Below are 16,274 nucleotides of genomic sequence, written 5' to 3' on the forward strand. Positions count from 1 at the left end.
TGCTATGGTTGTGCAAATGCATCCCCTAAGAAGCCAAGCACTGGGGGAGGGACACATTCATTCCTGGAGGGATGCTGGATGAGGGCAGCAGCTCGGCCCCAGTGCTGGCAAGGAGCTCTGCTCCAGCATCCCTTACAACAGGCAGGCATTGTCCATACTGCCAGTTTTCTTGAGGATGCTCCTGACAAGAGCATGGAGACAAAAGGTTCCATTTATTTCAGAGGCTGACAGCTGCTGGAGGAGGAGTGCAAGGTGTAAGAATAGGTTACAGGATAAGGAGTGGGGACCCCATTGCCTTCCCAGTACACGATCCGAGTACTGACCAGTGCCCCCTTGTAATGGAGTTACCAGGCTATTGCAAAGAACTGAAATCAGCAGGCTGGTGCCCAAGCCTGCTACACTGCTTCCTTCTGCCTCTTTCATTCACACTTTCCACTGGGCATGGATGCCCATCCAGGCAGACCGTGCAGAACTATGACTGCATGGCTGAACCATTGCAAACAAACCCAGTGCAGGGGCAATACACCTGGGAATTCTGCCTCTGCAGACCCAGCATACCAAACCCAGCCTTCGAACCTTCAAGTCATCAGGGCTGGCTCAAAGGGCATGTGGTACCAGCATGATCAGGCTTCCTTGGCAGCTGAGTGTAGTCCACAGCCTGCCCAGATCAGCTGTGCCCAAGGGTGCAGTATCTGTGTAGGTGGCCACAATCAGGGACTCCAGGCTGGCACTGAGGACCTCAGCAATCTGTCTTGGAAGTATTCAAGGCCAGTTTAGATGGGACTCTGAACAACCTGGTTTAGTGGAAGGTGTCCCTGCCCATGGCAGGGCAGTTGGAACTGGATGGTCTTTAAGATCCCTCTGACCTAATGCATTCTGTGATTCTGTGATGATCTTGCAAACCCTTCTGACAAGTGCAGTATGAATCTGACTCACTTTGGGGCTGCTGTGATAACAAAAATCTCTTTCTGTGGGCTGCAGTTTTCCCTTTTTCAGGCTGAATTACCACATTTTGGGTTAGGAGCACTTTGATGGGACATGGTCCATAATTAGACTTGGCAAGAAAAGTCCTCCATGTGCTTTGAAACCTGTGTGGCCAAACCTTTGGAATCCACTTGGAGCCTATGGCATATTTGTGCTCTCTGTGATATGCCATTTTCTAGTCCAGAGAGGGATTTACAGCTCACAGCAAAAATACTCAGCATAAGAAACCCACCACTTCATTTTTGCTATGAGCTTCTTTGAAGGAATCCAGCCCAGGAAACTATTTGACCTGTGAAAAAATCCAAAAAAGCCATCAAATGCAAATTGATGTGTCTTTTCTTTGCTGAGTCCCACACAGCCATAGAGATGTGAGATGCTAGGTCCTGGACCATGACAAGTTGTTGCACCCCTGCTCAAGAGGTGCACTGCAAGAATCCAGGACCATCTTATGAATGCTTTACCCAGAGCCAAACCTCACCATGGACAACCACAGAGGAAGCTTCCTGAATCTGGACTCATCATAAAATGCAAGATTTAGGGTCTGCATATGGCATTATTTCTTGTCAGGGACCCTTTGATTTTAGTTTTGGTTTGAAGCAGTCTTTTCTTTCCATGACAGTGCAGCAGCTAATCTCAGCCCAGCCCAGAATTATCTGGCTGTTTTTCAGATAACAGAACTGATGCATCTGCATTTGCCCTTAACCCTGCCCTTACAGCCCTTGTCTGCCATGAAAGAGCTCTGTATAAGGGCTTAAGCCATTTTATAGCAATTTAGTATATACCATTGGGCTATAGCAGAGGAGTCCAGACCTGCAGGAGGAGGAGATGAGGATCATGTCTGTTTGCAGCCTCACACCCAAACCTGCCCATTTCTTTTGAGCAGTGAGACTGGTGGTGGTAGACTCAGTTTGGGGACCTGACATGATTTTTGGGAAGCACTAATAGACCTCTGTGGCAAATAGCCTGCCTCTGGTGGCACAGAAAGTGTCAGTGTCCAGACAGTGGTACAGAGTTCCTCCTCACCAAATTGCAGACCGTAATCAGGTGCCTGCCTAAGACTGGAATTTGTTTAGATGCAGATTTAACTGTATATTCTCTGGAACCTTCCTGTCTCTTTGGTCCCATCCACAGTAACTTTTAGACTGACAGTCCATTCTGGGACAGGAATGGGCTACTTTCCCACAGAGCACCAAAAGGTTTCAAAAGGACAAAAAAACCCCACATCTTAAAATAGAGTGAAGGTCACTGAGTGCAGACTCTGCTTTGGGGGAAAAAAGGTTGAATTGTAAATGAATCAAGGAAGAAATTAATAATTATATAATTGTGAGATAAAACATGGATTTGGATCAGAACTACTCCTTCACTTTGCAGAATGTACTTTGAGCTTTGCACAGTATGATAAAAAGAGAATTAGGTACTGCACTGTTTTGCAGCAGACCTGATGACTTGGGTCCCAGGTGCAGTAAAACTGTGTTTATTTATCATATGGACCCTGGAGCTGCAGTTTATGTTCTAGGCAGTTCTTGAGAATTATAAAGTCTGTGTCTGTGGCATTTGAAAAAGAAGTGTGAGCAGCAGGCTGAGGGATGGGATTCTCTCACTCTGTTCTGCTTTTGTGAGACTCCAGTTGGAGTGGGTCCAGAGGAGGCCATGGAGATGCGTCAAGGGCTGGAGCCCCTCTCTTCTGGAGACAGGCTGGGAGAGCTGGGTGTGTTCAGCCTGGAGAAGAGAAGGCTCTGGGGAGACCTTAGAGCCTCTTCCAGTGCTAAAGGGGCTCTAAGGGAGCTGGAGAGGGATTTTGGACAAGGGCCTGGAGGGACAGGATAAGGGAGAATGGCTTCACACTGCCAGAGGGCAGGGTTAAATGAGTTATTGGGAAGAAATTCTTGGCTGTGGTGGTGGTGAGACCCTGGCAGAGGTTGTCCAGAGAAACTGTGACTGCCACATCCCTGGAAGTGTCCAAGGCCAGAGTTATGGGGACTTCCATGATTCCATTAAAAGTGTGGCACCAGCAGTGGTTCTTTTTGAACTGCACAATGCATTATAGGTTAGATCTGTTTCTTTGCTGAGAGTTGCAGTTTCTTTCCCTACTGCAAAAATCTTAGTGCCTACCCAGGTGCCTGCTGCAGTGTCTTTACTTATAGGAAGATGCAATCCCATTTGGCTTTAAGGGGATTTAGGATCCTGTTAGATTATTGGTTTTTTTTCCCCCATAGGAATTATTGGTACCATCATGACAGTTTTAAAAAAGGGCAAGAATTTGTTTTTCAATGCAAAGCTTTGTAATCAGGGTGACTTATCACCAAAAAAAAAAAAAGAGCTACAAACACAATCTACTTATTTATTCTTAAGTGAAAGCAAACAGGAGGTACATGAAGGTCTTAGATGAGAGCATATTCCACTTCTGACGGGCATTAGCTGAGAGAAGGTGGAAAGAGCAGGTATTAGGTGACTCCCAAAGATGGAAAGGATGTCTCAGAGCATGAGGGTATGGATGCATCTATGTCACAGCAGAAGCTGAAGCTGAGCAGGGCATCTCCATCCTCATATCTTCCGGACCTGGGTGGTGAATCTGTAATGAAGATGCAAAGCAGAACAAAATATACAAAACATTATGTAATCCATGAGCTGGGGAAGGCAAAAGACTTGGATGAATCTTTGGATTTTCTTCAGCTCAGTCTTCCCATTCAAAAGGGTTCCAGAGGGACAGATGGGGAGGATGCAGCACTTCCCAAGGTGCTCTGAAAGAGCTCTATGTAAGGGCTTAAGCCATTTTATAGCAATTCAGTGCCACTGGGCTATAGCACAGGAGTCCAGATCTGCAGAGAGAGGAGATGAAGATCATGTCTGTTTGCAACCTCACACCCAAACCTGCCCATTTCTTCTGAGTGGTGGGACTGCTGGTGGTAGACTCAGTTTGGGGACCTGACGTCTGCTTTACCAGGTGGCAGCTTAGTGGCCATCTTCACTTTCCAGTATCTGCAGACAGACAGTGTTGGGCTGGGGTGGGATTTTATGTACCAAGTGATGTTTGTTTGCACAAAGACTTTTGTTCTCTTGTTTCCAAAACACAGGGTATAAGGGGGGTGGGAGATAGTGGTCAAAGCTGGGCACTAACTGGAGAAAGTCCCAATCATGGAAGTCTTAGAGAATGAAATAGAGCATTCTTATAAAATTCACGATGACACCAAGTTGAAAGAACTGAAAATCCTCTAGAGTCCAATATTAGAGACTGAACCTGAGAAGTGTAGGAAAGGGTCCAAAATCAATAATAAAAAACTCAGTAAAGAGTAAAATCTTATCTATGGGTACAAATCATGGACACAATTAAAATGGGGAACCATGAGCTCAAGATAAAGCTATTGGGGACTGTACATACTGGACATCATAATATTATTTTTTTTTGCTTTTTACTTTTTGCTGCCATTGCAAAATATTGGATATCATCAGGGGGTATTAACAGAAGTTTTGGGATAAAACAAGGCCATTATAATTGCAGAGATCAGTTGGACTCCAGGGAAAAGCAAGACAGCAAAGGGATAGAGAGCTGGTCCATGAGAACACTGTGAATGGAATGAGATTTCATCAGTCTTTTGGGAAGAGGGGGACATGGTGGCTACAAGGGAGGTGACTGGTGTCTTTTCAGGTTCCTGGGGCAGGTAGAAAACAAACCAATTCTGCATCAGAGGTGCCTTCACACTGATAAATTCAGCAGCAAGCCCAGTGGAGGCTCCATCCCAGGACCAAAATGCCTCTCCAAGTGAACCACTCCTCTCCCAAAGTCTACCTAACCCAACTATCAAGTCACTGCTGGCTTTTCTTTCAGCACAGTGCTGTACAGTTGCCTTCATCGCCCTCCTCTTCACTCGTTTTTGGCTGGTCAGTGCCCTCTATGCTGCATGGTGGTTGATAGACAGGGAGAAACCCAGGAAGGGTGGGCGGCGGATCCACTTCTTCCGGAACGGCATCGTCTGGAGGTACATGAAGGACTATTTCCCCGTCACGGTAAGTGCCACCAATCCACTGGCTTTTCAGTGTCTCAGGGACCAGCTTTGTCCTTGGAGTCTAAATACAGTCTGGGGCCAGCAGTCATGGCATGGGGTGCTAGGAGTTTGGTGTTGAAGGATGATATTGCCAGCTCCCAGATTACTCAAAGACACGGTAAAAAATGAGGATTACCATTTTTAAAAACTGCGTCCTTCAATCAGCTGTCTATTCTGCACCTTTTTAACCTTGTTGCACTCCAGCTGTTAGGGAAATCTCACCTTTGTTTTCCATGTCTATATTACAATATTCCTGCCCTCCAGTGTTGGTCAGAATTTACCCAGTGGACACAGGGCCAAGTTTTAACCAAAATCTAAGATATCCTGGGTGCCTGGCAATGTCAGTATCCCATTCTGCTGAGGAAGGGGATGGATGGGCAGAGCTGGGGGTGCACTGGGCAGTCTCACAGAGCTGCTGTTCTCTTGAGAGGGACATCTGAGACATTTCCCTGATTTACTTAATGCATGTGGCTGGCCATTGCCCTTACTCTGTTATCTGGTATCCCTTTGGCATGGTATGGATGCATGCAGCAGCAGCAAGTCCTGCCTCAGAGCCATCACAAGTTGGTATAAATCTGAGCAAGGCAGCAGAAGAGTTCATGGGTTGTGCAAGGAAGCTTCAAGGGTAGATCAGGCAATGGGAATTTCTAAGGTAATTCCTTTAGGAATATATTAGATGGGATGCACCCAGCTGGTCAGAGATCACTTAGAGTCAGAAGCTGAGTGCTACAGTCCAGGATAATGAAGTTGGGAGCCCAAAAAGCCAAAGAACCTACCAGCCCCAAGGCAAAAACAACCCAGCCTGAGAGTCCATTCTGCATGGAGTAGGGGCTGGGATAAGGATTAGGGGGAGCCAGGGCAAAGTGAAGACCAGAGATGACATGCTCATCAGCTTTTGCTCAAACAGAAATAACCCTCTTCTCTGCTCTCATAAGATCACCCCTGGAATTCTGTGCACAGTTCTGGTGCCCCAGTGTAAGAAGGTTGAATGGCACTTCTGGGGCAAGTCCCGAAGAGGCCACAAAGTCGATAAGGGGACTGGAGCACCTGCCATACAGAGATGGCTGAGAAAGTTGGGGCTGTTCATCCTGGAGAAGGTTGTGTGGACACCACACAGCACCTTCCAGTATCTGAAGAGGCCCTATAGGGAAGATGGAGAGAGATTGTTCATCAGTGTAGTGATGTAACAAGGGGGGGATGGGTTCAAACTGTAAGAGAGTAGATTTAGATAGGATATTGGGAAGAAGTTCTTGGCTGTGAGGTTGGTGAAGCCATGGTACAGGTTGCCCAGAAAAGCTGTGGTTGCCCCATTCCTGGAAGTGTCCAAGGCCCCGTTGGATGGGGCTTGGAGAAACCTGGTCTAGTGGAAAGTGTCTGTTCCCATGGCAGGAAGTGGAATTTTAGGGTTCCTTTGATACTGAAATCAGTTAGAAAATAAACTTTCTAACATAATTTGAAGTGTTTGAAAGCAGGCATTCTTTATCTGTGTGGGACACATTGCAAAGATGTCTCCTTTAATCTAATGTGGTTGGTGAGGCTTTACAACATTATAATCATGTATATTCATTAAAGCGTGACTCTTAGCTAACACATAAACATCACATTTCCTAGAACTAATTTGCATGCATCTGCCTTCTATTGGAAATCACTATATGATCCTGGAGTGATCTCTGGTGGTCCTATTCAGTGAATAATTCAATTTTAAATGTGACCTTTCCTTGAACTTTTTCTTTGAGTATGTGCTGTTGGTTCTTGTTACCTAACTTGCAAGAAAAACCACTGTAGCCCTCTTTATCTGTTCCTCCACTGCTAAGCTACATTTATCATCCAGTGTGCATACCTTTACATAATTTAATCTTTTTTTTGCTAGTTAATCTTTAATCTCTATTCAGCAACTTCAGGGGAATTGAAAACTTATATTCTCTGTTATTTATCACATTCCAACCCAAACCATACAGAAATTCAATGATTTATGTGACTGCAATAACTATATGCAAGATATATTCTGCAAATTATTTGTATTAGCCATAAGCCACCACTTGTGAAGTGTTGGACCAATCTCTCTGCTGAAATTTAGCTGCCATCTCAGCCCAGCAACGACCTTTCTCCTCTCCCTTTCTAAAGAACATGGAACCTGAATGCCTCACTGCGTTCTGTCTGTCCTTTCTTGTAGCAGGACCACTAACACCAGCAGAGGGAGCATGGTGTGGGGTCTGGCTGCAGCTCCCTGGGTGAGGGCCCAGGGGGCTCCTCAGAACCTTTCTCTCCACTTCTCCGGGAGAACACAGAGGAAGTTCCACAAAAGGACAGCAGAAATATTTAAAAAATATATAATATAGACAGCATTATAACCAAGAAATCAAATAATGCTGCTTCTCCAAAATATTTTCTCAGTCATAGAATTGTAGAATCAAAAAATGTTTTGGGTTGGAAGAGACCTCAGTGATCATGCAGTTCTAACCCCCCTACCATGGGCAGGGACACCTTCCACTAGACCAGCTTGCTCCACTCCAAACCCTGACCAATTTGGTCTTGAAAATTTCCAGGGATGGGGCAGCCTCAGCTTCTCTGGGAAACCTGTGCCAGGGCCTCACCATTCCCACAGACAAGAATTTCTGCCCAATATCCCGTCTAACCCTGCTCTCTGGCAGAGGGAAGCTATTACCCTTGTCCTATCCCTCCTGGCCCTTGTCCAAAATCTCTCTCCAGCTCTCTTTGAGCTCCTTTAGCAGGAGGCTAGAGCCACTGGCAGGGGCTCTAAGGTCTCACCTTTTCTTCCTCAGGCTGAACAACCCCACTTACCTAAAGTCCAAGTGCAAGGGACACAAGGAAGTGAGATCTGGGGACACAGACTGTGTTGGCATCCAGGACTCTGGGTTGTATTTGTGTGTAGATGGAGTTTGTTAAGCCCTGGAGAATTAGGCTTTCTGGGAAGATTAGGTATGACTCCTAATCCTACCAGATCCCAGCAGCAAACTTAGTATGGTCAAGTGTTTGGAGGCAGCAAGTGCTGCCTGCTCTTTTATTTTAGGAAACAGCTTTAAACACTGCTTTTAAGGGATCCCTGTGCATGTTGGTGTCTTGGAAGCTAAGGGAGGTTGGGATGAGCATCTGCTTTCCGGGCAGTGTGAATTTGTAGTGTGCTGCAGAACATGGAGCATGCCAGTGCTGAGCCAGGCCACCACAGTGTGTGCAAGGTGCACCTTCTGCACATACTTGCACTTCACCACCCTTGCACAAGTACCACTTGTTGTTGGATTTATCCCCCTTGGAACTGACTGCATTTTAATTAATGATTTGAAAATCAGAGTCAGACTTGAACGAGCTTGAGTGTTTTTAAAAGAGGGATAAGAAAAACTGCAGTGAGAAACCAAGTCAGGGTCCAATGCATTGCCCAGGGAAGTTATTTCTGCTTAATTTCCCTGCATTTTAAACCTATTCTAGTCTGCTTTTGTTTTGTTTGTTTATTAAAATTTATTTATTTATTTTCCTTTTAATTTATTTATTCATTTTTGAAATATGCTCTCATTGTAGTCCTTCAATTTGCCTGGAATTGTTTCAAAATCGTGTAGACGTGGCACTTGGGAACATGGCTTAGCAGTGGCCTTGGCAGTGCTGGAGTAATGGTTGGACTTGATGGTCTCAGAGGGCTCTTATGACCTAAATGGATCTATGATTCTTCATTTCCATCTTCACACATGGCTGAGCTCAGTTGCATTATAATGTTGTGGAAAATACACCAAAAAGTTTTAAATTAATCTGTTTGAGCTAGAGTATGTCAGATAACCTGTGATGCCTGCTGTGTTGATGTTGCCTACAGAGTGACTTTGGATGCTGTCAACTGCCCTATCTATGCTATGTTCAAAAAGAAGTCAGTAATCTGTCTGCTGCTGCCCAAACCCTATCTCCATTTTCATAATGCCTTCCTCATCATTTATCAGTGCGTCTTTACAATGAAGAATACACCCAGACTAACAGTAAAAACAAATTCTGTCCCCATGCCAAGTGAATGGACATCGCTGCTTTTTTTCCCCAGCCCCATATTGTCCTGTCACCATCCTCCCTCATACAGACAAGGTGCTTTGGTGACCTCAGATGAGGAAGGTGGAATGGGGAAAGTGTAAGCATAAGCCTGACAAAATCTATCTTTACCACAGTCATCAAACAGAAGTCACCATCTTTCTCACTGACTGAAAATTGGGGCTGGATGTTTGGCTTAGACAAGACATCTCACCTTTGGATCACACAACTTGGGTTATGAGTCTGTTCTAGCAAATAAAGGTCTCAGATAATTTTGGGGACTGTTGTGGTTTTTTTAGGCTTCTCAGTGAATTTCTTCCTGTTGTTATCAGGGAGACGCTGGAAGGGGGCGTCTTTTTGGGTGAATAGTTAGCGATCAAGACACAAAAAGAAGTCTCCTGGCATTCCAGTGGAGTTGTTGTGGGGTTGGGGAGTTTTTGGCTGGGGGAGTGGGTTTTTCTCCTCAGAGTTTTTTGGGAATTGTGGCGTGATGTCACCACAAGTTGTGAACTCGGACTGGAGTCGTGGTGGGGGTGAGGTCTTACCTTCCTTTCCTCCTTTCCTAAGGGGATTGAGGAGAGCGGTTGCGCCGTGCTGCAGGAGTTTGTGTACTCAGCTCCAGGACTTTGCTACGCTGCAATTCGGCACTACCATCCAATCTGCCTGCTTCCCTTGCTTCTGCCAGCTGCTCCTTGGTAGTGCCGAGATCGAACGCTGCCCCGAGTTTGCAAAAGGAGCAATTTCCTTCCTTCCCTCACTCCGCCAGCTGAGGGAATCGCTCTGCCTTGCTAGGGCGGCCAGAGGCCCCTGCCAGCTGTGGTCATAACTACACCATGAGGAAAAACTCCAGTTGGAGGGTTGGAAGCTTCTGTTACAGAATCCCAGAATCCCAGAATCACTAGGTTGGAAGAGACCTTCAAGATCATCGAGTCCAACCCATGCCCTAATACCTCAACTAAACCATGGCACCGAGTGCCACATCCAGTCTTTTTTTAAACACATCCAGGGATGGTGACTCCACCACCTCCCCAGACAGACCATTCCAGTATTTTATTACTCTTTCAGTGAAGAACTTTTTCCTAACATCCAACCTAAATTTCCCTTGGCGCAACTTGAGACTGTGTCCTCTCGTTCTGTCACTTCTGTCAGTGGCTGTCTGGTGAAAGAGACCGACCCCCACCTGAGAGTGACAGGCCACCTCTGAGTCTCCTTTTCTCCAGGCTAAACAACCTGAGCCATTCCTCACAGGGTTTGTGTTCCCAGCCCCTCACCAGCCTTGCTGCCTCCTCTGGACACACTCCAGCATCTCAACATCCTTCCCAAACTGAGGGGCCCAGAACTGGACACAGCACTCCAGGTGTGGCCTCACCAGTGCTGAGTACAGGGGAAGAATGAGCTCCCTGCTCCTGCTGACCACATCCTGATCCAGGCCAGGAGCCATTGGCCCTCTTGGCCACCAGGGCACAGGGCTGGCTCATATTCAGCTGCTGTCACCAGAACCCCCAGGTCCCTTTCTGCCTGGGCACTGTCCAGCCACACTGTCCCCAACCTGTAACGCTGCAGGGGATTATTGTGACCAAAATGCAGGACTCGGCACTTGGACTTAATAAATTTCATCCCATTGGACTTCGACCATTCATCTAAATGTTTCAGGTCTCTCTGCAGAGCTCTCCTACCTTCCAACAGATTGACACACGCTCCCAGCTTAGTGTCATCTGCAAATTTGAAGGACTCAATACCCTCATCCATGTCATCAATATAAATACTGAACAGACCTGGCCCCAGCACAGCCCCCTGAGGGACACCACTGTTCACTGGCCCCCAGCTGGATGCAGCACCGTTCACCACCACTCTCTGGGCCATCCAGCCAGTTCCTCACCCAGCACAGAGTGCTCCTGCCCAAGCTGAGGGCTGACAGCTTTTCCAGGGGTGTGCTGTGGGGGACAGTGTCTAAGGCCTTGCTGAAGTCCAAACACACAGCATCCACAGCCTGTCCAACATCTACCTGGTCATAAAAGGAGACCAGGTTGGCAAACATGACCTACCTCTCCTAAACCCCTGCTGGCTGGGTCTGATACCCTGGCCATGTTGTAAGTGCTGTGTGATGACACTCAGTATAAACTGTTCCATTACCTTACCAGGTCAGGCTGAGTGGCCTATGATTATCAGGATCCTCCTTCCCACCCTTTTTGTGAATGGGTGTCACACTGGCCAGCTTCCAGTCATTTGGAACCTCCCCAGTGAGCCAGGACTGCTGGTAAATGATGGAGAGTGGCTCCACAAGTTCAGCTGCCAGCTCCTCATCACTCTGGGATGGATCCCATCTGCTCCCATAGATTTATGAACATCCAAGTGGCTCAGCAGTTCTCTGACTGCCTCCTCTTGGATAACAGGGGGACCATGCTGTCCCAGGAGGACAGTTGTTCTGGGGGCAAGTTGCTTTCCCACTAAAGACTGATGCGAAGAAGGTATTAAGCACTTCTGCCTTCTCCTCATCTGCAGTTACTAAGTTCCCTCCCTTATCCAATAAAGAACAAAGGTTGGTCTTCCCTTTTCTCTTGCTGTTAATATATTTGTAAAAACATTTTTTTATTGTCCTTTACAGAAGTTGCCATTTTGAGTTCAAAGTGAGCTTTGGCCTCTCTATTTTTTTCCCTACATAATCTAGCAGCCCCCTTAAACACTTCCTGAGAGACCTGACCCTCCTTCCAAAGATGTCAGGATGGAGGATAGTCCCACTCCTTGACACCTCAAATCCAGTTCCATTAGGCAGTTTGGCTGGACAGCAGGAGGGGGAGGCTGTACAGAGTCACATTATTAACTTTCCCAGAAGTTTGGGAATGGACCTCTGCCAGGTGGAGAGAGAAGGAGTGAGACAGTGAGAACAATCCAGAAGAGAAGATGGAGTTTCTGTGTTGAAGAGTTTCCAGAGGGAAAATGGCAGTGTAGGGTCTAGACCTATGGTTAAGTGACTTTGCCCAAGTTTCTCCTCTGTTACAGATTTCCTTCTCAGTCTTGTACAAGCTCTGATTTCTCAGAGTTTTGGCAAAATCATCCAGATGTGAGAGGACTCTGTGATAAAATGAGGACTTTCTGTCCCAAGGCTACTGCAGGGAACAGCTCTTGCAGAAATATTACCCAGATCCACCAAATCCTGAGGAACTCAGCTGTTACCCTCCAGCTGCCTGGTTTAGAGCAGGGAGTCAAAAAAAAAGATTCAAAGACTGGGGTGACATTGGAAGAGAACTCTAGAGGTCAACATACCCAACCCACTGCTCAAGCAGGGCCATCCAGAGCCAGGTGCCCAGGATCATGTCTTACCACAGAATCACAAAATTGTTTGGGTTGGAAGGGGCTCATCCTTGTTTGAATGAGGACACCTTCCACTAGGCCAGGTTTCTCTAAACCCTATCCAACCTGGCCATGAACACTTTCAAGAATGGGGAAGCCACAGCTTCTCTGGGCAACCTGTGCCAGGGCCTCACTATTCTCATCATAAAAATTTCCTCATAGCTAGTCTCATAGAATAGTCCTCATAGCTTAATTTAAAAGCATTCTCCCTCGTGTTACTACTCCAAGCACTATCCTTTGTTATTTCCTTTCTGCTCCTCCCTCTTCTTTCACTGGGATGAGCACCAAGATAGCAGCTGGATGTTTCCTAGGGAGTGTTTTTACAGATGTGTGGTGTCTTACGAGAGGTGAACTCTCCCATCAAGGCAATTTGACCACTCAGTGGCTGCCTTCTTACACCGGCCTTCCCCCTTCTTGTCTCCCTGTACACACAGAGCCAGAAATGTAGCAGTTTCCAACAGGCCTGAGAAAGGTCGTTTGGAAGCTGAAGATGAATGCAGGAAACATTGATGCGAGCTGAGATTACTCAAAAAAGAGCAAATGGTGGAAGGGGCCTTGGGCACTTAGTGATTCAGCCATCTGCCTCTCTTCCTGCCTAGAGACCTCTGCACCTGGGCAGCAGTGGGACTTTTGTTTGTCCATTCCCTTCATTAGGAGCAGGTGCTTGAATGGGCACATGTACAGTCAATAGTGCTTTCAGACAGGTGGAAAATGAGCCATGATGGAAGAAAGTAAAATACACTGTCATGGTTAACCTGCAGTTCTAGTTGCTTCTAGGAAAACACATGCACCATTAACTGCACCGAGTGCAGATGGAATCAGGGTATTTGGAGGGGTGACACTGAAATGCATAGGGCTTTGGTCATTCTTGAGCACAAATGCCTTTGAGTTGTCTGGAAAGGCATGGTGGCTCTGTGATGACAGAATCACAGAATTGTTCAGGTTGGAAAAGCCCTCTAAGACCATTGAGTCCAACTGCTCCCCAGTACCATCACAAACACCACTTAATCATGTCCCCAAGTGCCACATCATATTTTCTGAATAATTTCAGGGATTGTGGTCCCACCACTTCCCCAGTCATCTTGTTTCAATGTCTGACCACCCTTTCAGTGAGGAAATGATGTGACGACTAACCTTGGAAAGGTTCATCCTTCCTTGCTACTGTGAGGGTCCTCAGCATCCACAGAAATGGTGCAGAGCTGTCAGCACTCAGTTTTGCCTGCTTCTGCCTGGGCTGTGCACATGCTGGCTCATTGCATGTTGGCATGCGAGGTCTTCTTGGCACCAGAGCTGGAGGGTGGCTTTGTCACACCAGCTCCTCTCCCCTGGGCAGCCCATAACAAGTGTAATGGAGCTCAAATCCCAGTTGTCCCTTATCTCCCTTTAACCATTCCCTCTTGTTCTGTTTGGTACCCATTCTCTCATGTAGTATATCTGAAGCTTCAATATCACTTTCAGATCGGCTGAGGGTTTTAACAAGCTGCTTAGCCAGCCCTCAAGGGCAGGCCATGAACTGCACTGTATCTGCAATCCATGCTGCCCATCCCTAAAATGCTTGACATGGGCATTCCCTGTTCCCTCCTGCTAAAGTCACAGTAGCCTTGGACAGACATCCATTGCTCCTTGATGGATCTGGGCACCCAACACAGGCACAAACAGCTGGCATCCTGCAGGCTTTCCCCAGTGGGAAGAAAACCATCAGCTTCTCAGTTAGATGTCTGGGAATTAGATTTCAACTTACCGTGTGTGTAAACATCCTAGAATCACCTGGCACGTGCTTCTGGACAGGATAAACCTTTGATCCACACCAAATTGTTGTGTGTGACATGTGCTTGCACTGTGTAGTAGGTCTACCAGAGTGATTATGTACTCCCTCTACAGTTCTGGTTGTGGGATCAAGTGGTACTGTGTGAAAGAAATCACCCTTTTCTCGCTTTTTCCCCCTTATTAGAAAATGTGTTGGAGGATATTTTAAACAAAGTTGGTTCCCAACAGCACCTAGACCAGTTCTAGGCTACATAAGGAACTGTGCCATTAGAAAAGTCATTTTAGGCCAGTGGGTAGGAGGAGATGGAAATATGGGCAATGAAATACATCTCAGTTGAAAATGAGGGAATTGTTCCAGTTGACCTTTCCCAATAGAAAGGCATGGTGGGTGCAAGACACTCCCCTCCAGGAATGCCTTATCTGCTCTCCATAGCCAGTGTTCCACCCTGCTGAGATTACAGCACTAACTCTGGCCCCTTTTTGACTTCATCCCTGCCTCTAGTTGATGAAGACAGCAGAGCTGGACCCTCGGCAGAACTACCTGCTGGGATTTCATCCCCACGGAGTCCTGGCAGTTGGAGCCTTTATCAATTTCTGCACAGAGGCATCTGGCTTTTCCACACTCTTCCCAGGCATCACCCCCCACCTGATGATGCTTTCCCTGTGGTTTCGCTTCCCGTTCTTCAGGGATTATTTGATGAGTGGAGGTAAGGAACACGGGCCTCTGGCAAGCAGTGGTATGTGTGGGTCCTTTTTTGAGGAACACAGAGTGAAGATGCATGGGGAAGAGGAGTCAAGGATCTGTTTTCCCTCATCTGGAGCCAACTGGATCCCATTCAGGGACACAGCTATTTGAGATGGCAACCCAAAACTTCTGAAGTTAAAAATTGCCCTCCTTGCTTTTATCTCTCTTGTTCAACTTCATAAATGGTCTCTGTGCTCAGGGCATCACTGTGCCAGGTGCTGTGTAACAGCAAAATGCAGAGCAAACTGTGAACAGAAATGCTGTGAGCTGCAGGCCAGGATGTTTCTGTATTTCTTTCCATAAAAATTATATTCAGGCTTGAAACTGTGAGGAGAAAACTTTTTCTGAAGCATCTGCTGCTTCCAGGGAAGCAGTATCTAGGGACAGAGGATGAAAATAGTAGCTCATGCTGCTGCAATGGAATGTGGCGGTGGAGAAGATGTAGTGAAAAGGAATTCAAAAAGGGATAGGTAAAAATTAAACAGAGAGAGGTGAAAAGGCAGTTTTGAGAGAATTTTGGACACCAGCAGGATGATCTCCATCTCTCATCAGTGGGCTTGGCAATTCAGCTTCTCCAGCTGACTGTGGGCAGAATTCAATAGGCTAAACATAGGCATCCAGTTCCATCTGATGTACCCCAAAGCATCCATTACCCAGTTTCCCACAAAAACTCTGGTTCCTGCTGCTAGAGTATTTACGTGGAGAGTGAGAAATCCAAACAGTGAGATATATGAGAGACCTATGGCCCAGGTGAAGGAAGGTTTAATCACTGTAATGTTGGAGTTGGGTACATAATGCTCAGGTCTATTGAATCCATTTCACAGTGAGGTTTTAATATGCAAATTATTTTAGCCCCTGAAACAAGGACTTTTTTTTTAAAAATAGTCAAAACAACATTGCTTTGTCATTTTGGAATTAAAGATTTCTATCTTATTCAAGTAAATAACATCAAAGGACCAAATCCATCATCAAATTCCATTTTTAATTAGCGCCATCCACTGAAAAGTATGTGTGTTTTGACCTGAAGCAAACGTTTCTCTGACTTTAGAATTATTCAGAATTGGATGTGATCTCACTTGACAACAAATTGAAACAGATTTTACCTAGAGCTCAAGCGCAGCTAGTTCCCCGTTTATTTTTTTTCCTAATATTTTTCCCTCACTTCTCACTTCTGAGCCAGACAGCAAATGGATTATTGTGTACTCATCCAGCAGAGCTCTAGGCAAATCTAGTACCTTTAAAGGGAATTGGGCTGGGGTTTTCAAGTCTGAATATGAAGTGTTCAGCATCTCTCCAGAGATGGGTTATGGGGAAAAAAGGTCCAGAGCAAACCACAGACAGCTGGGTTTTACATTTAATTCCTC

The 16,274-nt window shown here is 46.3% G+C and overlaps 1 protein-coding gene across 1 annotated transcript in view; it reads left to right on the forward strand.

Moving 5' to 3' along the window:
* Positions 1 to 16,274, forward strand: part of MOGAT2 (monoacylglycerol O-acyltransferase 2) — a 28,697-nt gene that overhangs the window by 8,336 nt on the left and 4,087 nt on the right. The window contains exons 2-3 of the mRNA XM_023943946.2: positions 4,811 to 4,989; positions 14,668 to 14,872. Of these exons, the coding sequence (XP_023799714.1) occupies positions 4,811 to 4,989; positions 14,668 to 14,872 (384 nt within the window). The remainder of the gene's footprint in view (positions 1 to 4,810; positions 4,990 to 14,667; positions 14,873 to 16,274) is intronic.

The sequence above is a fragment of the Cyanistes caeruleus genome, chromosome 3 (genome assembly GCF_971803275.1).
Source record: "Cyanistes caeruleus chromosome 3, bCyaCae1.hap1.1, whole genome shotgun sequence".
NCBI classification, from domain to species: domain Eukaryota; kingdom Metazoa; phylum Chordata; class Aves; order Passeriformes; family Paridae; genus Cyanistes; species Cyanistes caeruleus.